The sequence below is a fragment of the Heliangelus exortis genome, chromosome 5, assembly GCF_036169615.1.
Source record: "Heliangelus exortis chromosome 5, bHelExo1.hap1, whole genome shotgun sequence".
NCBI lineage: Eukaryota > Metazoa > Chordata > Aves > Apodiformes > Trochilidae > Heliangelus > Heliangelus exortis.
In genome coordinates, this window is record NC_092426.1 from 6,048,373 (window position 1) to 6,070,819 (window position 22,447).

General features: G+C 40.1%; 2 protein-coding genes across 9 annotated transcripts in view; both read left to right on the forward strand.

Annotated features, from left to right (window-relative positions):
- Positions 1–5,377, forward strand: part of HIF1A (hypoxia inducible factor 1 subunit alpha) — a 33,508-nt gene extending 28,131 nt beyond the window's left edge. For 2 of the 3 annotated variants that reach the window (XM_071745306.1, XM_071745307.1), the window contains exons 14-15: positions 235–361; positions 532–5,377. In XM_071745306.1, the coding sequence (XP_071601407.1) occupies positions 235–361; positions 532–683 (279 nt within the window). In that variant the 3' untranslated portion in view covers positions 684–5,377. Of the gene's footprint in view, positions 1–234; positions 362–531 lie in introns of those variants that run through there. The other variant, XM_071745308.1, reaches the window with a different exon arrangement.
- Positions 5,378–8,372: 2,995 nt separating this feature from the next.
- SNAPC1 (small nuclear RNA activating complex polypeptide 1) lies at positions 8,373–21,982 on the forward strand. Of its 6 annotated transcripts, XR_011726176.1 has the most exons (12): positions 8,373–8,600; positions 9,249–9,408; positions 10,651–10,791; positions 11,247–11,351; positions 12,323–12,481; positions 12,923–12,994; positions 13,629–13,691; positions 14,585–14,726; positions 17,275–17,355; positions 19,038–19,130; positions 19,552–19,735; positions 21,682–21,982. XR_011726176.1 is itself a non-coding variant. In XM_071745311.1 (10 exons), exons 1-10 carry the CDS (start codon positions 8,473–8,475, stop codon positions 19,070–19,072), a joined length of 1,086 nt encoding a protein of 361 aa, XP_071601412.1. In that variant the 5' UTR covers positions 8,373–8,472; the 3' UTR covers positions 19,073–19,495. The 6 variants fall into 6 exon arrangements, 2 of the variants coding, with proteins under 2 accessions (XP_071601412.1, XP_071601413.1); XR_011726173.1 differs by lacking the exon at positions 21,682–21,982 and having other exon boundaries at positions 19,552–20,511; XR_011726175.1 differs by lacking the exon at positions 21,682–21,982 and having other exon boundaries at positions 19,600–20,511.
- The last annotated feature ends 465 nt before the right edge of the window (positions 21,983–22,447 follow it).

Consider the following 22,447-nt stretch of genomic DNA (forward strand, 5'->3'; position numbering starts at 1 on the left):
CAGGCTTTAGTAATTGTTTTCTGTAAGGGAAGTAAGGTCTTGATATCTGATTGAGTTGTCTTTTAAATAATTTTCAAGGCCAGTGCACTGTTCTCCCCAAATTCTGAATGAAGTCCACTTTAAATTGTGGCAATGCCTACACTGGTAGTGAGTGACAGAAACTGTTGGTTTGGAAGAGGGATATGGAAGATCAGAAAGATATTCAATAATAAAGAATTTTTTTTTTTTTTCTAGGGGACTTTATTCCAGCAAACAGGTGACCGTGGAGGAAATGCATCACTTGCTTGGAAACGTGTAAAGGGATGCAAAACAAATGGTCACAATGGAGTGGAGCAAAAGACAATCATTCTACTATCAACTGGTCAGTGCCATCTTGTAGTATGTAGAGGAGGGTGGAGTGGGGGGCTGTGTGCAAGACCTGAGTGACAAAAAAAAAAATAAATCTAAACTCACCTCCTTTATGAACAGCTTTGGAGGGAAAGTTAAGCCTGGTGAATAAAGAACACTTTTTTCCTTCCCCTCCCTCTTTAGACATAGCAAGTAAACTTCTAGGGCAGTCGATGGATGAAAGTGGATTACCCCAACTCACGAGTTACGATTGCGAAGTAAACGCTCCCATACAAGGCAACAGAAACCTGCTACAGGGTGAAGAACTGCTCAGAGCTCTGGATCAAGTTAACTGAGCTTTCACAATCCTTGTTCCTTTTTTGGACACTGGTGAATCATCACCTAAAGCAGTCTATTTATATTTTCTATATCTGATTTTAGAAGCCTGGCTACAGTACTGCACTAATTCAGTTAGTTCAGTTTTGATCCCCTTTCTACTTATTTTGACAGTCTTTTTAATATGTTCTTTATGTAACAATAACTCAAACTTATAGTGCATTTTTATAATTCTTTGGTACATACACTTTTAAGTCCATTACATTTAAAACACACTTGCAATAGCAGCTTTGAAATATGCACCTGATTTAAACAAAAAATATTTATTTTTTTGGCTGGGGAGTTGGTCACCAAACCTTATCATTAGTAAAATGCCAACACAGGAAAAACTGGCAATACTTCCATACTGCTCTTCATAGGTAGCTGGAAGACTTGTGCTCTCTTACTCTTTATGTTCAAATAAGTTTTTTATTTTAATAGTTTTTATAAGAAACAACAATGCTTTGCAGCAGTGCATTGTAGCCACAATCGCACAATATATTTTCTTAAAAAATACCAGCAGTTCATCATGCAATATATTCTGCATTTATAAAAACTAGTTTTTAAGAAGAATCTTCTTTTGTTTGCCTATGAAGTAATGTTTAAACCTGGATTATGTCATTATTCTAGTCACGTTGTAATATAAATTTTTCTTAAATGCTGTCTTATGCTTTTGACTTACAGGAGAGTGGTTTGTCAAAGAAAAGGCTTTATCTGGAAAGGGCTAGCAGCATTTTATTTGGATACGTTCTCAATTTAGAGAGAGTTTGATGTTCTTAAAGTAGTCACTTTGCCAGCTTAAAAAAAAAAAAAAAATCCCTGCCTGTAGTCGTTGAAGTTAATGCTAATATTGTGTATGATCTTAAATCTAAATGTTCAGCTTACCCTGTGTGGTATAGGTGATATTTCAAGCAGATTGTAAAACATCTTGCATTGTTAGCAGAGTTTTATCTAGTACTTCATTGAGTTGCGCAATATTTTGATGTTTTGGTTTCATGCACCTTGTTGCTATTAACATCCATATGTTTTCATGTAGATTTCAATAACTTGGATATATTTAGAAGTCTTTTTATTTAGAAATATATAGTTGTCACAAACATCTTATTTTCCTATATGTACTGTACAAAACCTTCATTCACTCATTCTTTTGCTCTTTGTGGTTGGATCTAACACTAACTGTATTGTTTTCTTACATCAATAAAATATATGTGGACCAGGCCCCCTTGGGGAGTGTGTTATCTGAGAGAAATGAGATAATTTATATTTTTGTTAGTGGTTATTGTTCACCCGTGTTCCCTTTTTAACTTAGAGTTGATCGGAAATCACCGCTTCCTTATTTTGATTGTAACATCTCTGCATTAATTATTTCAGCCTATTCAGTACTGGAGTCTCCTAGACAGTGTTGTACTACTGCTCGCCAAAGATGTTCAACTTTTAAAAATCTGTTATCACACCAGTTAGCAAACCTGGAAGTGAGGAGACAATGTATTTGTGTTACTTTAGAGTGGAAAGATTTTTGCCATCAGCTTAAAGGTTTGTTTCTGGAAGCTTTATCAAGGTAACACTGGAAAGCAGGAAAAGGAGTGATCAAATAGAGATGGATTTTTTCACAAAAACTGCATGATTAAAAAATTAAGTAGGTAATCTATGGTAAAGCTTGTTCTACATTCTTGTGCTGTTGACTCGGTAACTTTAACTAGGTGACTTTTCTCATCATAAAACATGATCCTACTGATACAACCTTGTAATGTGTAAATACAGTCAAAATACTCTGTGTTCTTTGAATTATTTTGAAAAAAACTTAACTCAATGTAAGAAATCGAATGTGGGGTGTCAAAAAAAAAAAAAGTTTTATTTTGGAAACTGGTTTCATTGGACTCTTTTGAGTCTCTTGAAATCAATATGACACACAACCTTTTTCCTAGAATTCCTGTCACTGAAATGAGCACTTTTGAAACTGACACAACTGTATTAAACTAAATTGAGACTATTAGCTACCAGCTAACAAAAAGATAAGGCACTGGAAGCAGAAGACAATTGCATACTTCTTAAAGATTGAGTAGAAGCTGCAGAAAGAGAGGAGAAAGCACGTAGGTGCACTAAACTTTGAAGCTTTGTGAGCTTCAACAGCAGGTGAGCTTAAAGAAGATATTGAGTAAATACACCTGCTACTGGATTTTAAAGGTTTCTAATGCAGCTTTTAAGTGTACAAAGCTTATAAAATTCTCTGGATACGAGCAGCAGAGCTATCTGCTGCTTAAGGGCTCTTGGATGGTGTTCTTTCCATGACATTTCTTTCAGTTGTCAGCAACTAAAAGGTTTAATAGTGAAGTTGCTAAAGGCTTAGGTAAAGCATCAGCTGTTAGGGTCATCCCTTATTCCTAGGTCTGCATGGATTGACATGATGCTTCTGTGAGGAGAGTCTTGCAGTCATGGGAGAGGTACAAGTGAGTTTTGCTTTTCTTCCTGGCCTGGCAAGCTTTTAAACTGGCCTGGTGGATGGTTCATCCTTTTCATCTCCCAAGAGAAACTTCCTACTACCTTGGCTTGATACTGTTCTCCTACTCTCTTGACCTTATTTTGGAGGGGCCAGTTGTTTTGGATTGCTCAGCTCATCTGCAGTATATTTTAATTTAAGAGGGCAGTAAATTTTCATAGAGAAAAATCCATATTAAAAAGAGGAAGACTTAAGTGACTCGCATGACTCATGGTTATGAGCCCATGGGAATCATCTTTGCTCCTAATGACAGCAGATTTAAATGAGCAATGTTTAATCTAAGAATCTTCCCAACTCACTTTTGTTATCATACCTAACAACAAGGCATAGCATTTTGTTTACTGTCCTGGTAAAAGTGAAACTAACAATTCATGGAGTAAACTGCAGTGGCTGTATTAGTTTACTCTAGTAAAAAAAAAAAGAAAAAAGCAAACAACAAACCCCCCCAAACCAACAGCTCTCCTACAGACACTGACAAAAGCATGGAAAAGTTACAGTATTTCTTCTGGCCTTTTAAGAGCATTGTTAAATGCAGATGCAAGGTTGCAAGATCTAGAAATACACCATTTACCTGCTTTTTGTTTGTTTGTCTGTATTTAGTACTTATTTTTTTTCTTGGACTCTAGGGATACACAGGCTGGATTCTAAACCTACTTTGGAGGACAAGTTTTTAGAACACAAGAAATGTTTTCTTGGTGATGTTGAATAACTTATTTGCTGACTTGCTACCTTTTCAAATGTTGAGGCACTACATTAGAGCATTTATTCTTCACTGGTAGTAAAGAAACTGTAAGTAGTGTTTTCTTCTGTATATGAAAAGTGGTTGATTATGTGGAAATTATGGATTGAGGAGTTACTGTGACTACAGCAGGAGTCAAGCCCTGCCTGCTTCATCACATAAGCACAGTTATGATTATATATGGATTCTAGTTGATGTTTTTAGCAATACTGAGGGTTTTGTGAAAAGGTGAAGGAATTTTTTAAACTAGTAACAGTGATGAGAGTCATGCCTTTACCTGAAAGTAGTTAAAATAAACTACAGCTGCAGTTTCCAGTAAGTCACTTGAATCTGCTGTCCAGTAATTTGATCTCAGGTGTAATAAACTGAGTACATGTAAGTCCCTGTAGTCCAAAGTATGTCCTTCTGACAAACCTTCCTTCCACACAGTGAGGTAGGCTTGGACTTTAAAACCTTCAGGTGAAAGGGAAACAATTCACTATTCAGTTTCCTTTCCTGTGTGTCTGTGAACACACATTAAACTCTAAATTACTGAAGTAGAGAATCACAGATTAAGGCCTGAAAGAACAATCAAAACTTCACACGTAACACTGCTATCAATTTAAAGGCTTCCAAGCTTATTTTGGATGACTTGATCACCTCTGCTTCCAATGAACTACAGGTGTAGGATCAAAAAGAGTCTGATGACTACAGGTTAAACTACTGCATATTTAATAGTAATTTTTCATTGTTTTAAAAACCATTTAATTAAACAGCTAAAGAATGGTAGCTAAAGGCAGAAATGTGGGCTGTTTCACCAGTTGGCAGATGTTGTCCTGTCACATTGCTGAGTGAACTGTTTCTTTTGATGAGCAGAGCTGTGGAAGTCCTGAGCACCCGACCGCTATCACGCAGCCTGGACGTGCCCCAGCTCAGCCATCTGCTCCCTTCCCCTCCACCGAGCTGCTGCTGAACACCTCACACATCTCACTCAAAAGTCATGGCACTTGATGCACATCACACGTTTCACAGTACTTTGTAGGAAGATCATTCTCAAAGGAATTCATGTGTTGGTGTCCAGCTTTTCTTGAAATTGCCATTAGCAATTAGGCACTTGACTCGCTGGAAAAATCCCTTCTGAAGAACTGTGATTTTTATTCCAAAATCTAAAAATGAATTCTCTTTCTTCTGCTTCCCTGTTTACCTTGAGTAAGGCTTGCCAAGTTACCAGAAAGTTAAAGAGTTTGCTACTGGATTAATACAATATGGTAGATTTTGTGAATAATAGCAGTATTCTCTCATGAAGAAGTGGTATATTTTAATGGAATTCTTTTTTTGGAACCAAGTGCAACGTATTGCAATTGATATTTCTCTTGAAACATTTTGACATACTTGTGACTGTATTTCTTTTTGATTGTGTAACAGTACAAAATTCAATAAAAGAGAGGGTTTGTTTCTAATATGTGACATTTGTGATCTTTCTGTTCACCTGTTATCCCTATTTTAAAAGATGTGAGATGGCAAAACCACTTTTTACAGAGAACTAAATAACCACTGTGCAGTGGTTACTAAAACTCCTTGTGTGTTTGAGGTCTGACTTGCATATGACTTCAAGTCAGAAACTTTGACACTAAGCATACATGTGGTCTGTCTTCTAAAAGCATGTATAATTTCTGTCTGGACTTACAGCTGAATCCTGTTCACCTCAGACACAATGTTATCCCACCTGAATTAAGCAGACCACATGCATGAACAAAAGAGCTCCAGCATACAGTTTCACAAGTGAGACACTAGGGAGGGTGTAGGTTTTCCTGTGGGAAGCTGAAGAGAGCAACAGATAGGGAGCCAGAGAACGTTTATGAAAACTCTGAGTAACCACATCAAGCACACCCTTAGTAACAAAACCGAAACCAGTTTGAATCCAAAATTGTATCTCCAGGTGATTTCAGTTGCTTTCAGTGCATTCTTTCTTATATAATTACATTTTAAATTTTTTTTTTATAGTTTGGAAGGCAGTATATTAAGAATTAAAATATTACAATGAAAAATCTGAAGGAGCACTAGATGAAAACACACAATTTGTCAAGAGTAAAGTATTAGTCTAAAAAGTGGCCCTATATTTGCTCGTATACACACAGAAGGAGAATTCTGTAAGACTTTGAAGATGTTAAGATATGGGCAGCTTCATCCTCACTACATCTTACATGATCTTACACAATGGAAGTGTCATGGTGTGCAGCCCCATTAGAAAAAAAAAAGGCATTTCCATTTAGTGTTTCTTGAGACACCCATCTCTGAGAAATCACAACACTCACTCCATGCTTAAAATACAAAAATAGGAAAAACAGGAAAACACACTCACAAATTTGGCATCACTAGGGAGCCAAGCTCCTCCACTCCTTTTAAATTGAGGGGCAACTCTACTAACTGAGTAGGGCTTGGCTTGACCTGTAGTAATGATGAACTCACTCCATTGTGTCTCAGTTATGAGCTTGCTTGGGCTTTGAATCCTCAAGTCCATTGGGGAGGAGTTCATTATAACTGTTTTTTTCACAGCAGCATTGGCATTCTGTTTCAAAATCGGTACAATCTATTGAAAACAGGGTGACACGCTGGATGAGCAGGGTCACTGCCCTATGTCCTTAAACAGGAATCCAAATGATAGATGAAAATATCCTTTCAGAAAAAACAAACCAACCAACCAACCCACACAAAACCACAACAAACCAACAAAACAACCCAACCCCAGCAGGTGCAGCTCTCCTCCTGCAGCTGCTAAAACCTGACCAGTTCAAATCCAGCAGCTCTGCTAATGCTACAGATTGCTACAGCCAATGGAAGTGGCAAGGGGTGGTCAGAGACAACAGCTGTACAGCTGCTGGCCATTCGTTTCTTGCTCATCCATAAAGGCATCTAAAGGTCGGATTCCAGCAACCTTTAGGGAAATACAATAAACAAGGAAAGATGCCTGAAGCGTCGTGGAAGTCACTATCATTGCAGGAGCTGACAGTTTGAAATGGTTGCCTTCAGAGAGTGACGTTTGGACCAATTAGTTGATGCTGATGGTAGAAACCACCACAGAGCCACCACAACCAAAATTTGTTTTGACTAATTGAGAAAGCAAAATGTAAAACTTTAACCTGACCACGGTGTGGAACTCCAGCAGGTTTCAATATCCTCCTAAAGGCATCACACGCTGCACCATCCCGTGTCTATTCGCTACTTTTTCACCCACTAAGGTCCCCCCGAAGAACAGAGGCGATCTCCCACAAGCCGAGCTCACATCAATTCCTCTTCCCCCACGGATGCAGAAGCATCCAGGTGCTCTCCTGCCCGGCCTGGGGACCCGTTCCTAGGTGCCCCGCTCACACCGGCTGCCCGCACCCCGTCACCGGCCAAGCCCTGTCCGCAGAGTTCCCACACCAGAGCCCCATCCTTGAACCCCCTTGGGAACTGCGGGAAGGCTGCGGCTTTTCCCGGGAGATGGATACCTCCTCCCTCACAGCACACCTCGCCACCGCCCGCCCGCCTCCCCCGCTACCGCGGGTCCGTACTCACTCGGGGCGCGGGGGCTTTCCGGCCCTGCCCAGCCGCTCCTCTCCCCAGCCGCCCGGCTCGGTGGCTGCTCTCCCTCACCTACGTGCCAGGGCAGCGGAACCCACGCCGCCCGGCTCCGCGCCTCCGGCGAGGCCGCGCCCACCCACCTCTACGTGCGGCTCGGCAGCCGCGGCCCCCTCCCCGCCCGCCCGGATCGCCCCGGCCGCCTACGTGTGGCCCCGCATGCGGGGAGCGGGCTGCACGCCGCTCCCCGGCTCCTAAGGGGGCGGCGGCCACCGGATCATCCCCTGCTCGCTCAGGCGGAAACGCGGCTTCTCGCCGTCGAGCCCCGCGGGCCGGCCCTGGTCCCCGCCGGCGCCTGCCAGGGACATGGGGGCAGCCCAGGAAGGGCGGCATCGGCATCGGCATCATCATCATCATCATCATCACCACCACCAGCCGCCTCAGCAGCCCTTCGCGGGGCACATCTGGCCGGGAGCGTGGCGGGGCGTCACGTCCACACGGCGGCGAAGCCGAGCCGCCCCCCCGCCGCTTTCCCTCAGAAGACCCCGCCGTGCCCGGTCCTGCCGGGCTGCAGGCTGACGAGCTCGCTGCGGAAGGTTCTGCGGGGACAGAGGAGGGGAACGCCGAAACTCCGGCATTCCACCGGCATCCTCCCCGCTCCCTGGGGGTGTGGTACGGCGATCCCGCCGGCCGCACCTCCCGTCCCAAATCCCTTCCTCCCCTTGGGTTGCGCCTCGGGGCGCTCTGTCATCTGTGCCTCCTGACGAGGCTGGGAAGGAAGAGGAACAGACGGCCCCGGGCAGACGGAGCTGCCTCCTGTCACCGCCGGGGCCTCGCCTCGCCCAGGAGTGGCGGGGTCATTCCCGGGCAGGGAGATCGGGGCAGCCTCACGGAGCTGCACCTCCCGCCAGCGGGGACTGCGCATGCCCCGGGAAGCCGCGCAGGCGCCCGGTGCGTGTGTATTTGTGTGGCGGTTGCGCGGGACGGTGCCGGGATGAACGCGGTACCGGGGCTGCAGCAGGACTGTGAGGAGCTGCTCGGTGCTTTTCAGGAGGCCGACACCGTCCGCTTCGAGCGCTTCGCCGAGCTGTGGCGGGAGCGCCGCTTCCACACCATCTTCTAGTGAGTGAGGAGCCTCGGCCGGCCTCGCTGCCTCCTCCGCGGCCTGCCCGCTGCCAGCCGCCCGCAGCGGTACCGGCTCGGAAGGTAGCGGGTCCGGTCGGGCTTTCGCCCCGCTCTTCGCGGTAGTGGGGGGCTGAGCCTGCTCTCGGTGGGTTTGTCTTCCCAAAGGCTACAGCTCCCTGCTGCCCAGCGGTAGTGGGGTGAGGGCCTGAACCGCGAGTGTTGCTGAGCCGTGTTCCCCTTCACGCGTGGATTTTGGGAGGGGTTTGCCTGGTGCGGGTAAATGGCGGTGAAGCGTCGGTCCCTGTGTAATGCTGAAAACCAGTTTTTCCATTTATTTTATGCATGGGTAACGCGTGCGATTTGAACGCTGATGCTACAGGGAGCTTGCTGCAGTGCTTGTTGTACCAGGTTTAAAAATGTGATTTTACGGTATTTCATTTTCTACTTTACCGCTAATTTAAAGCATGGTGAGCAGTGGTGTGTGAGAGCTTGAGGTTTAGCTGTCTTTAAAGACTTCCCATATTATCATGACCCCACGATAATATGTTTTAAACCACTTGAAGCTTGTTTCTGCATTATGGATTTTCTAAAGCTTGCACTTTAATAATTACTTAATTTAATATGCTTCCTTTTTGTGTATTTTAGTGGTAGAATAAGAGCTTTGGAGAGGAATAAACTGACAAAGAAGACTTTAGAACTGGCACAACAGTACTTCTTGCCCCCCTATGCTTTCCAGATTCGAGTTGGTGCTCTGTATCTTTTGTACGGGCTCTACAATATGCAGCTTTGCCAGCCAAAGCAAAAGGTAATTTTTCTTGAGGTTTTATTGTCAGAGGATGCTAGATGCAAGATATGTGGTATGCTTCCATCTGCTTTGTTACCATAAATGTACAGGGCATTTCCTCTCACTTAAAATAAAAATGTTTTGAACCATGTGGTCCCTTTGAAAAGGGTAACCTTTCAAACACCCTTTGGGTTTGAGAAATTACATGCTGGTGACTAAAGAATTGTTTATTCCTCCTAAATCATAGCTGTGGTCTCAGAAATTGATATTTGCCAGATAGGAAACTCTTCTCTGTTCAATAATTAACACAACTATCTTTAAATGGGAACACAGAATGTGCTTCTCAGCTGTTCAGAGAACTCCATTACAGCCCCCCTTATTCCCTTGGATTTCAACAGAATGGAGATGGGCTGAATTATTTCCAGTTCTTGTTAATTAAAGGTGGAAGTGGAATTTGTAAATAGGTGAAAGGGTGAATGAATGCCATGTCTCCTTGCTGCTTTATGGAGATAGCAGAGGGGCTCCCCAGGACAGGAGACCAGTTACACCAAGGAATTGGAATCTCACTGAAAGGAGTAGTTGTTTATTTGGAAACAGTGATGTATGTTGTGTACATATGCCCAAATGAGTCACACTTCAGTGTCTTAATTTAAATAACTTGAAGTATTCTATAGTGATGCCATTATATCTCATATCTTAACTTTATAGAAGCTAATGTTTTTATGGAGATTAATTTAGGAATTTTTAGAATGACTGCTACTATATAGCAGTTGTAACAGAGGACAGGAATTTAATTAGAGAGGTTAACTTGAGACAAATTGAAGTAGGAAGTACACAGGAGAGGAAGGGAACCACGAAGACAGTGATACCCTTAGCTGCATTTCACAGGCAGCAAATCATGGTATGAGTATTTCCTAATCATCTAGTGAAAGGGGTTTGCTACGTGTGTGCAGTTTCAAGCATCCTCTCAATATGCAGGGTTAACTTTTTCAAATGTTCTAGGAGGGCTTTTATTCCATGTCACTGTCAAAGAGAGCAACTGCAGTAAGAGTATTGAACACAGCAGTGTAATGAGGTTATATGTATAATGTTTTGATAGTAGTAACAAATGTGGTAGGATCCTTTCTGTAGTTCTGTGATTGTGTGTCATGTTATACCCTAGACATCCAGGTACTGCAGTATGATCACAGCACTCACCTGAGTTAATTTTTATTAGTTGAAATATGTGGGTTGCTGTGACAGTACACAACTGTTTCATTGCAGATCAGAATTGCTCTCAAGGACTGGCCTGAAATCCAGAGATTTCAACAAGATCTGATAGACTCCCAGCATTATGATGCTGCATACATCTTTAGGACACTGCGACTTGCCAGAGCATTCCATTTCACAGCAATGCCAAAGCTGGTGAGTTATTGCATTAACAACTTACATTTTAACTAAAATAATCTTCAGCTTTCAACAGCACTCGTGTATTTACCTCAGCTCTGAGGCTGTGTTGAAATACAGTAAGTCTTGCTCTAGTTATACACTGTAAAGCTTAGAGGGTGTTTGGATGTAGCATGCTTCTCACCTGAATATATATATTTTTTTTTCTAATGTTCTTCTTAGATTTGACATATCTTATGAATTGTGGAAGTGTCAACCTCTTAAATCTGAATGCTGGATTATATTCTTGACTAGGGAATAATGTTTGAAAAGTGCTGACTCAGCACTTGGCAGTAAAGCTGTGTGCTGTTGTTGAGGAGATGGTTTTATGCTTTTTAGCATCTCCTGATGGTTGGGTATGCAGTAAGACTTTTCAAGAGGAGTTGCAGTTTAAGTTTGCTTTTAAGGTTACAAAGCATTGTCTCTTGTTTCAGCTAAACTATCGAACTAAGAAGAAGATTCAGGAAAATGAATTTAAAGAAGAATTTAAGGACCCAAGTAACAGAGTGAACAGCCTCATCACTAATGATGTACTGGAGGTACTGTAACTTTTAACTACCATTTCATCACTTTTTTTATGTTGAATTTTCTTCTGCTGCTATCTAAGAATTCTGACTTAATTAATTAGCTTAGTCTTGTGCTTTGTAAGTCTTATGGAATGCAAACTAAGGTAACAGTGTGCCAGTAATTTTACTGAGCAGCTGGAAATGTGGCATTTATTTTGGAAGAGTTGTGATACCTTTTTCAATACTGAAATATGTTCCAATATTTTGTGGTTTTGACTTGGTAAAGTGGGAAGGGAATAAATGTTTAAAAGTCTTCTGGGCAGAGAAAAATAGTAAATGGCTGAGGGGAAGCATGTTTGATTTGGTATGTCTGCAGGTTGTAGCTAGAGCCTTGATATTTGAGGTAGTATCAATTTACTTATCAGCAAATTTATAGCTTTCTCTGACCTTTATTTCTCCTTTTAAAACCCATGGTGTGGTTTTTTTTTTCTTAAATAACAATTTAATAAAAAAAATTGAATTCAAGCTGGGCATGGCTTTTTATATTGGTCATTATGACTAATAGGTCTTTGTTTGCAGCTTTTTCTTGTTGCTGCAAGCAAGTGTGTATTTTCAGTCAGGTTGATAACAGTGGTACAAAAATCCATAATCTGTGAAACAGCTGGGTAAGAAGACTTGCTTCCTCAAAAGCAGGAAGTAAAATGCTTTCTCCAAAGAGATGGAAGATGGAAGTAGACCATCAGAACGAGACCTCTATGAACACTGATCCTTAGGTTTTTGGGGGTTTTTTACTTTTTTTTTTATTGCTTATTTAATGAACTGGTGGGATAGTGCTAGGTAGCAGTATTGCTAAGGTCCCTAAAACTAAGCTGATCTAAACAGAATCTTTTCCTAATACTCCTACTTTTTCCATCATATCCTTAAATGGTTTGTGTAGCCCTCGTTTTGCTCATTGACTGCTGAATTAGTTTTTTTTTCTGAAAAAAGCTACTTTTTTATTTTAGGAACTGATGAATATCCATGAACACTACCGGAAAATGAAATGTGTCATTTCAGCTGACAAATCCCAGCCAGACAAGTCACTGAGCTTGATAAAAGATGATTTTGTAGTTACTCTCAGAGACATAACTTTGGAACACCAAGAGTGGCAGCAGAACAGAATGGTAGGTAATATCAACCATTGTGCTGTGGCAACTTACCAGGTTATGTGAACATGTAAGAACTTCCTTAGTGTTAGTACTTCTGAGCATCCCTTGTAAATCTCAGACCTAAGCAGAAGGAACTGTAACACTGAAGACATGGAAGGAGCAAAACCTTAGGCAGAGTTATGGTATGGGAGGAGGGGCAAGGACTTGTATGTGGTACTTCATCTGTTGTAAACTAGATCATTGCTGAGGGGTATACACTGGAAAATGTGACTTATGGGCACTATTTGAATGACCAAGTGAAAAAACACTTCTGTAACACTTACTCCTGGACCAGAGAAAAAGCCATGGTGTAACATTAATGAAGAAAATAGGTACATGTGTAAATATTTAATTTTTTTTTTTTTCACATTCCTTGGATTTGTATATGACATTTAATTTCTTTTTTTTTTTCTTCAGAAATTATTCCTAAATGCTAAAGACACTGAAATATCAAAGAAAAAGGAAGAAGAGACTTTTCTAGAATCAGAGGTGAGAAAAATTAACTAGTTTGCTACACTGTGCAGGCCAAATCTGTTAGTTTTTTTGACTTCAGATCACAGGTTAAACAGTGAATGGTAAGGTCTGACAGTGCCAAAGTTAAGTTCCAGGAATAGCTAGTGGGGCTGGTTGTTGTTTGTCTGTTTTGGTTTTTAAGGTGCATTACATGGCATTCTGTTAAGCCACAAGCTTTCGCTGCTATGATAGCTGTTGGATGCTGATAATAAAAAAATCTCTATCAGGTAAAGAGGGGAATGAGCTGTATCTTGGCTAAACTCTCTTATAGTTCCTCCTGGAGTTTCAACTAGATGAATTATCCATTTTTTTAATACTACAAAATTATCTCATGTTTTACTTACCTGCTTATTTCAACTTGGAATTTGAGTAAAATGTGGAGTTTCAAATTTTATTTTCTCCTCTTAGGCTTCATAACAATGAGGACAACCAAAATAATGGTCTGCCTTCTTAAAGAAATTTCAACTTTTGAACAGTTAGTAAGCATTCCAATTACAGAGTTACAGGTGTAGTGAGCTACTGCTGAAGGGATTTTCTGATGTGATAATTAATTTCAATACTGCTATATTAGAATATGAAAACTTTCTGACTGATCTCTCTTCCTTTGCAGGGTTCTGAAAGAGCAAGTGCTTTGGCTAGAATCAAGTACAAGTCTTACTCTGCAGTTGTTGAGGTAGGTATAAAATCTGATGCTAGGGATGTTTTTATTAAAAAAAAAAAAATTTAAGTACCAGTCTGATGTAAATGCTGAGTCAGAAAGGAATGAATTAAAACTGCACAAAAGTAATTAAACCTTTGAATGTTGTGGCTTTCCTAACATTTTGGGGAAACTGAAACTATTATTCTTGTTAGATTTATGGAAACAGTGCAGATACAGTGTGTGCTTGGGCATTTTTAATTTACAAGCTGTCTTCTAATGTCTATGCTCAGTGTTGAGTAGATGGAACAAAAATACTTGTGAGCTTAATTGATCAAATTTGTTGAAGATTAGGTATTGGAATCAGTGCTTGTGAAAATGGAACTTCGGAGTTTAAATTTGGTTGGAGGTTCTTGAAAACATTGTTTCAAAAACTGCTACTTTTAAAATGTTTTATCTTTTTTATAGCCCGGACTATGGGAAACATTGTACCTTTTCTTGTTTTTTGAAATCTCTTGTTGAAAAATGCATTAAATGAAACAGAGCTCTGGAATGGACAACAGTCCAGACTTGTGAATATGCAGTGATGTTTTCTAAGCACCTAAGCAAAACATGGCAGTGAGGAGGATTTATGGTGTTGTGGTTTCCAGAACTATTCCTTCTTTTTGCACTCAGCAATGTGCACTATGGTGTAGGTTGATACCAACAGAGAATGGTTTGAAGATAAATCTGTTTCATTATCTGAATTTTAAATGACAGAAAAGAAAAAAAAAAAAAATCACAGAAGGGCATTTTTCTGTTAAAACTGAAGAACCAGTAATAAGTCAGCAAGGACCCAAGGTTCAACTTGCATGTCAGGGTGGAGAAGGGATGGGGAGGATTCTCACTGGTTCTTTTTTGTATCATTCATGTACCTGTTTGGGCTCCAGGCTTCCAAATCCAGAAGACATCGTCAAGTAAAATTAGAATCTTCTGAATCAGAATTAAATAGTGGGAAATCTCCAAGCCCAAATAAAAAAAGACGTAGGAGACCACAGCCAGCATGGAGAGGAGGTTCTCTGGAAATGAAAGGTATTTCTTGATTGCATTTGTGAACCTGGAGAGGCAGCAAAAGTTTACCTATTGTTTTGCTAGATGAGGCAGCTGGATTAAATTTTACTGTTGATCAGTGGAGGTAGAGGATTAAAGCAATGTTTTGTGATAACCCTATCATAATTTAACCATTCTGTCTGTTTTCTATCATGTGGTCAGTTAGAAATCCAACATGAACTCATGCCTTTTTATAGTTAATCTGAAAGTTCTAGACTAGTCCTGCTATTTTCTCTCTGAAAAGGCATGACTTTGCAAAAGCAGGTTCTGTTTGGCAGTGTCTTAATTTTTTTCAATTGCTGCATGTGTCTGTTTCTTCTTCTGCTATATAGCTTCTATTTTTGGTGCTATATTATAGAATCACCAAATGGTTTGGGTTGGAAGGGACCTTAAAGATCATATTTGATCTTTCAAATCCCCTGCCTGGGCAGCAACACCTCCCACAAGACCAGGTTGCTCCAAGCCTCATCCAACTTGGCCTTCAACACTGCCAGAGATGGGACATCCATGACTTCTCTTGGAAGCCTATGCCAGTGTCTCACCACCCTCACAGGAAAGATATCTTTCTAGTTTTTAATCTAAATCTACCTCTTTGCCTTTGTCCTGTCACTCCATGCCCTTGTGCAAAGTGTTTCTGCAGCTTTCTTGTAGCCCCTTCAGGTACTGGAAAGTGCTTTAAGGTTTCCCTGGAGCCTCCTCCCAACTCTCTCAGCTTCTCTTCATAGGGGAGTTGTTCCAACATCACCTTCATGGCCCTGCTCTGGATTCTCCAGTGTGTCCATGGCCTTCTTATGTTGGCAGCTCCAGAACTTTTTGAAATGAAAATGAAAGTGATGCTTGCTTTGTAAGACGTGTACCTGCACTATTACATTGGTCATTGATCTTTCATCTGATACTCTTTTTATTTTATTTTGTTACTGAAATTATATTACTTCCAAGTGAATACAAATCTTTTGTCAACAATCAATGTAGTTTCCTAACTTTTCAGATCTTCCTTAGGCTCTGTATTGCAATGATTGCATCATAACAGTTCTAGATTAGTTTATAGCTAGACTTAACTTTTCTCTTCTTGACAGGAGAGTTTTTTAACAACCTTTGACTTGATTTTAGTGGGTCTGTAATTATTTTTTTCTCTTGAGCATTACAGTTTCAGCTAGGAATAAAACCCATTTTGAGGTGCAAACATTTTTAATGGTACCGAGTAGCTGTGTCCAGTCCTTGGGACCTCTTTTTTTACTTACACTCTGGAAGGAAATACTTTTAACTGTTTGTAGTTAATAACATTCTGGTTATTAAGAAGCAATGGGATGCCCCTGTATGCTTTCAGTGAAGGCCCTTGCTTGATGTAGTCAGAAAAAGACTTTGAATTTTTAATAAGTATGTTAAAAGATTAACTGCAAATGCCTGTGATCTCCCCTTGAATGCTGTGGAGGGGATGGAGTTCTGTGGGTGACAACAATTCCTTCCTGCAGAGGAAAAAATGCCTGTAGAAAGAATAAGTACAACCAGGAAGTGATGAAGTAAGCAGGAATAGAGAGTTTTAAAAAGTAAGAAAAGTGGACTGGGAACTTCTTTCTGCCTTAGACCAGAAGTTTTTAAAAAGAATTACCTGATCCAAATCTACTGAGTTAACATTCTTTCATTTCTTTTGTTTGTGAAGTTCGTTGAAAATATGGTGCTGAGGTCAAGAACTTAAAGGATTAACCATTCATATGGATTCTTGTTGAATGGTATCATTTATGTTAACATGTTCTAGAAAGATAAAAGGTCTCAATATGAGGACTGACTGTTCTGGTGTGAGATAAGAGTGTGAGGGTACTGTACTGAATCAAAAGAGGAGATGAGGAAGGAGAAGGAAATCAGCTATTTCAGGTCTGTTGTAGAGATCCTGCCTGGTGTTGCTGATCTTTGGCATACCTGAGCTGACCAGTGATTAATGTACTTATTTTACTATCACAACATTTATCTCTCAGCTCTGAAAACAGGAGGAAATTAATTTTCTGAAGGAAATATCTCTTACTCAACTTTTAAACTGATAGAGGCCATTCTGCCATTTAAGTTTTTCATTTTCTTACTATTTAATAAAGATTAAGTAATATGAAATAGCAAACTAATTTTGAATGATCTTTGTTTTGAAGACAGGGATTTAATTTCCAAGCTCCAAAGTCTATTTTCTGACTTGACTTCTGCTAGAAAAAAGTTACTGAGAAAATTTAACCCCCTTTTTGAGATGAGCATTAAGGCAATGTTATACTTCTGCTTCCATTCAAATCAGTAATTGGAGTGTTGAAGAGAAATAAGGTTATTTTGAATTATCTCTGGACTGAATTTGTGATTTGTGTTTTAAACTTGTAGTGTTAATTACTTATTGAAGGTTTCTTCAGTGGGCCATATGAAGTATGGGTGTTTCTCCAACTTTTGACTAGAAAGTCAAGAGCACAGCAAGTGAGCTCTTCTAACTGCTGGACCTGAGATGCAGAAACAAAAAACCCCCACAACTTTCTGTTTTTTCAAAATAATCTCTCTGCAGGTGAAAAGCAAGTGTCAACAGGAAGTATTACTCAGCATATTGGGATGCCTGTAATCACAGAAGAGAACTCAGATGAAGGAGGTAAAATAAATAAAATTTTAACAAACTTGCCTTTTTACTAGTGTGTATCTTTTAAGGCTGTTAATTTGGGCCACATGTTGCTGCCTTCCAAAACCCAGGTTAGTTTCTAGCCTGTAAATTGCTGCATGATAATTGGAGCTTTGATTTGAGACTGTTATGACCACATACCTGGTAACAAAATCCTGTGAGTCATGTTTCCTCTGCCTAGATTTCAGTATAGTGTGTTCAGAGTTAAAATTTGTCCAGTTAAAGAGAGACTTATTCTTCTGTAATACAGATCTGGCTTGAAGATCTCCAGTGTATAGGGAAAAGCTTCCTTCCCCTTTGTGGAAGTGAGGGAACACAGAATTTTCCTCTCTAGCCTTAGTTTCAGCTGGGCAATGCTACAAGGATTAGGCTCCAGTAAACATGTGCAGTAACAGTGACCTTTGCCATGTTATAAGTTGTCTGAAATCTTTGGGGTAGATTCTGGGGAGCACAGCAGAAGAGTGGATGATTTTGCTATCACTTTTGTTACTGGAAAAATGTTATTTTTATATGGAAGCAATGGTAAAGCAGGTTTCTCACAGCTGGTGGTGGAGTTGCTCTACCTCTGTCAAATGCCTGTAGTACAAATCGAGGTGTTAGATGATCCTGAACTGCTCTGCCACTCAGAAACTTCAGGGTCTGTTCTCTCTGCAGCTCTCTTGCTTGAGAACACAAGCATAATGGAAAAAACATGGTACAAGGAAAATTGCATCCTCTCTATCTTGAGGTACCTCTGCTGTAGGAAAATCCCAGGGCAGTACTTTGCTGCCATGTCTTAAACACAGGCAGTGTTCCTGGGAGAGGAACTGGCCAGCTAAAGTCATGAGTTCCACTGGCATTTCCTAGTCAGTCCTCCACTGGTGGGTCTTGCTTAGGTAGGAAGGCAGACTTGATAGACCAGAGGTTCTGGTTCATAGCCTGAAAGAGCTGGATTTAATGAGTTGCTTAAAGGGGAAGCTAAAGGTTAAGTACAACTTCTGGAGAGCTTTAATGACACAGATGATTGTGAGGGGTATAGCTTTTGGAGTTCATTTACTGCCCAAAAAATGCTGGTAGTGGGAGGATACTTCATACAAGGGAGCATAATGACTATTAAAATGTATTTGTAGTGAAGTAGAACATTTATATTTGCTCTTTTTTAGAAGCAAAAGAGCATCTTGTAATACTCAAATATGATTACATTCTCTGATCACCTTAGTTGTAGGCAATGTGAATTTACTCAATTTTGGATGGTCAGATTGGTGCATTTTGTATGTACTTATTTTTCCTTCAAGTTGTTGACAAAAAATTCCTTTTTTGAATCAGGACCATTCTCCATTTCTCAGAATTTACCACTACATTCTGAAGCATTAAAAATCCCCATTTATAAATCTCTTCAGGTATTTTGTGCTTGATTTGTGAGAAAGCTCTCAAGATTGAATGAGTTTTGAAGTACAGTATTTTGTTCATCAATGGAATTTTAATTGATATTTTCAATGGTAGTGTGCTATAAAATGTAGAAAGATTTTTTTTGTGTGTTTAAGATCACAGGGAGAGGGATTGGGAGGGAATTTCAAGAGCTCATCTAATTAATTTCCTTTGCCTCTACTTAATCAACCCCGTGACGGAAGGTAGATTGAAAAGCTTGTCAGAAATTTCTCTTTATTTCCTTTCAGAAGGATCTCTCCCCAAGAGGAAAAGAAGACGTTAGAGGATACAGCTGGAGAAGTGCTAATGTGAATTTAAATTATAAAATGTAAATGTCAGAGGTAACATGAAATGCTTGGTTTTTTTAATGCCTTTGCACATACAACATCAACTGTCTAGGACCAGAACTACATGAAACACTGATACCTTATCTGTCTTGTTGTACAGCACCTGGTGAATGGTTTTTTTGTGGCAAAGTTGCTGTGCCCTGCTTGGGTTGGAAAGAGAAGATAGAAGATAGTTGCTAGTATTTAATCTGTACAATGTGGGTTATCACATGGAACTCAAGTTTTTAGCTGAGATTGTTACAGGAACAGCTCACCAAATATTTGCCTGTATGAGATGTATTTGTAGTCAGTCATCCCTGAAGGTAAAATTAGGGTTACTGAGTGTTGAAAATTAGTGCAATAAATTATTTTTCATGGTTTACTTGCCCCTTTTTATAGTGTGTAATCTCAGTGTTTATTGTGGTTTGATCCACAGGTGTGGGAAATGAACTTGGTGATAAGCCTTTTATTGTGCTGTCTCCAGCAGACCAGGAGTCATTTTATGTTTGAGTGAAAAAATGTGAAGTGTGTTTATTAATTCTGCAGATGACCCTAAGCTGTACAGGGCAGGAGTGGAATTCAGTATGATCTGCATAAACTGGAGAGGTGATATGGAAGAGGTGAGTGTGGAAATGATCATGAAGCTCAGTAGTGACAACAGGTACAGGATGGGGAGATGATTGCTAGGCAACAGTACTGCAGGAAAAGCAAATGGGCTGAGAATCATAAGATGGACTATTTTCTGTAAACAATAACAATCAGTAAATTTGTCATTCAGTGCTGAAAGGCTATAGCCTTAAACATCCTCATCAGACCACAACAATTGTGGAGAATTATTCTCTCCTTAGTATTCTCTACATTTGATCATAGCCATGCTACCAGGAAAGGCCAAAGGAGCTGAGGTGTCCTCTGCTACAAGAAGAAATATAAAATAGGCAATTAAACATTTTTTGATATGAATATTTTGAATATAAAAGGGACCTAAACTTGGCGAGTTAGTTTGGTAGTCTGACTCTTAAAGGCCAAAGGATTGAGTCTCCTTACCTATAAGAAAAAGGTAGAAATATAAATTATTTGACTATAAAATTAGGGAGTTGTATAAGGATGAAATCTACAGCTTCATTTCTCTTCTGCTGTTTCTAGGCACCAGGGTTAAGTTGGGTCTTCCAGCTACATCTTATTGGGTTCTTCTCTTGAAGGGAAACTTGGAAGAGATTTCCTCTTTTCTGTTTCCTTAGGACTTGTGGGTATCTTTCTCACAGAAGCTAAAGATTAACCACAGGTTAAAAAGCTTATTTTCAGTTTTGACAGGCTGTTTTCAGCTATATTATTATTACTATTGCATAGATATGGCATAATTTTATTTTAACATATTTAAGGAGTATGTTTAATACTGTTTCCTTCAGTGGGGCTTTTTCATTACATGACAGTCTTGTTTGCCTCTCCTTGAATCTTTGAACCATCCCAGGAGCTATGTAGAAGAATTTTTCAGTTTTTTTGATATTCAGGGACATCAGTCTTCCCTGCTCACACTTCTAAAAATGACTTGCAAATCAACATCAGAAATATGCAAAGGCTTGACTAGGCACCAAGATGGTATTTTAATATTGTAATTATGAAAACAAGTGTTCTTTGTTTATAAAATTATGTATATGTAAAATGGAAGTTATGCTTAAGGATAGACAAAACTGCTGACTATATGCAGTAGCATTATTTTGAAACAGTAATCCTGAGAATTTAGAGGCAGCCATAAGCAAAATTTTCATAGTGCTGGCATTATCTTTTTTCTTAAAAAAAAAAATAAAAAAAAAATAGAAATTCCTTGCTGCAGTCCAATGGGAAATTACAGGCTTTTAAAAACAGGAGGGAGACTTCCTAAAATGCTTCATGGGGGCAAGCAGCTGTTATTAAGAAGAAAAAAAAAAAAGCCTACCCTTGCTGCCTTTAACAGGAATGCTTGTGTAAGCAACTGTTCTCAATCTGGAGGGTTTTGCAGCCCTCAGGGTGAAGGTGGATCATCAATATGGGGATGATGTGCAAAGTTCTATGGCATGGATGGCAGTGGGGGGGAAAAAAAAGGGTGACAAAAGGAAAACAGACTGCAAAATAATTCAGCCTGGAAAAGAAAGGGTTTGTAATATATGTTAATGAAAATGGTGATAAATTGTTCTCCATGTTCACTGAGGCAGAGCTGTACAATTTACAGCAAGATGAAGCTACTTATTGAGAGATTTTGTGCTGTTAAATAAACAGTTTGTGCTTCTAACAAACAGCAGAACCACTTTTGCTGTAGGAGTTCAAAAGAGTTGGCAAAATACTAGTCATGGGTGTCTGAGGTGGACTTGATACTGCTTTGGAGATAGGAAATGGACTATAGGATACCTCGAGGTTCCTTCTAGTCCTGTGTTTACATGTATTACATAGCAGGATGATATGGAGAGAGTTTATTTTCTCATCATACTTGCATAGCATGTTCTTCCAACAACACAGGTATTTTATCCCTTTTTGGAAATGCTTCATTTTGAAGTTCCTTCTATTTCTGCAGTTGCCCATTCATATTTTAAAGAGCTTGCTGGGTGGATCTGGCTTCTTCACCCCATTTTCAGCTTTATCCTCAAATCCAAGCACACAATTAAGCCTGGGAATAACTTGCAACTTGCCTTCATCTGAATCATAGAATTTGAAGAGCTGGAAGAAGCCTTGAAGGTCATTTAGTTTTAACCCCACTGCATAGGCAGGATCATGTGCCACTTGACCAGGTTGCTTCAAGCCCCCTCCAACCTTGCCCTAGAATACTTCCAGGGAGAGACCATTCACAGCTTCCCTTGACAGTAACTCAGCAATTGGAAATGGGACTGTAAGAGCTTTCATGATTAGGGTTGGACTTGATGATCTCTGAGGTCCCTTCCAACCCAGGCAATTCTATGATTCTATGAGCTATGTAGGGTTGAGAAGCATGCTGGAAACGTGCTTGCTCCAAAGCACTTCAGGGCTTTGCCTCAAGCTTCTCTGAGCTGCACCATGGCTGGGCTACAGTAGAAACACACAAAGCAAAAAATATTTGCAGCAGTTCAAACTTTGTCACAGATACTGAATTGCTTCCTCTTTAGTTGCAAAAAATGTAAACAAGGGAAAAAAAGTAGAGGAGGACATAAGGGTGAGCTGTCAGCTACTAAAGGTTTTGAGAGAGGGGAAGCAACTTGTTTGATTTTGGGTTTTTTAGAAGAGTTTTTGCTGAGAGCATTAGAACCAGATGATCTTTACTGTCCCTTCCAGCCCAGATGGATGATGCTATGTGTGATGGTAAGTGAGGCAGCATGTAAATAAAGCTT

What these genes read in the sequence shown, in the direction of transcription:
- SNAPC1 (XM_071745311.1), top strand. Translation starts at nt 8,473, where the DNA reads ATGAACGCGGTACCGGGGCTGCAGCAGGACTGTGAGGAGCTGCTCGGT. An exon ending in CGCTTCCACACCATCTTCTA is followed by an intron (nt 8,601 to 9,248) that starts GTGAGTGAGGAG and finishes TGTGTATTTTAG; the next exon opens with TGGTAGAATAAGAGCTTTGG. An exon ending in TTTGCCAGCCAAAGCAAAAG is followed by an intron (nt 9,409 to 10,650) that starts GTAATTTTTCTT and finishes GTTTCATTGCAG; the next exon opens with ATCAGAATTGCTCTCAAGGA.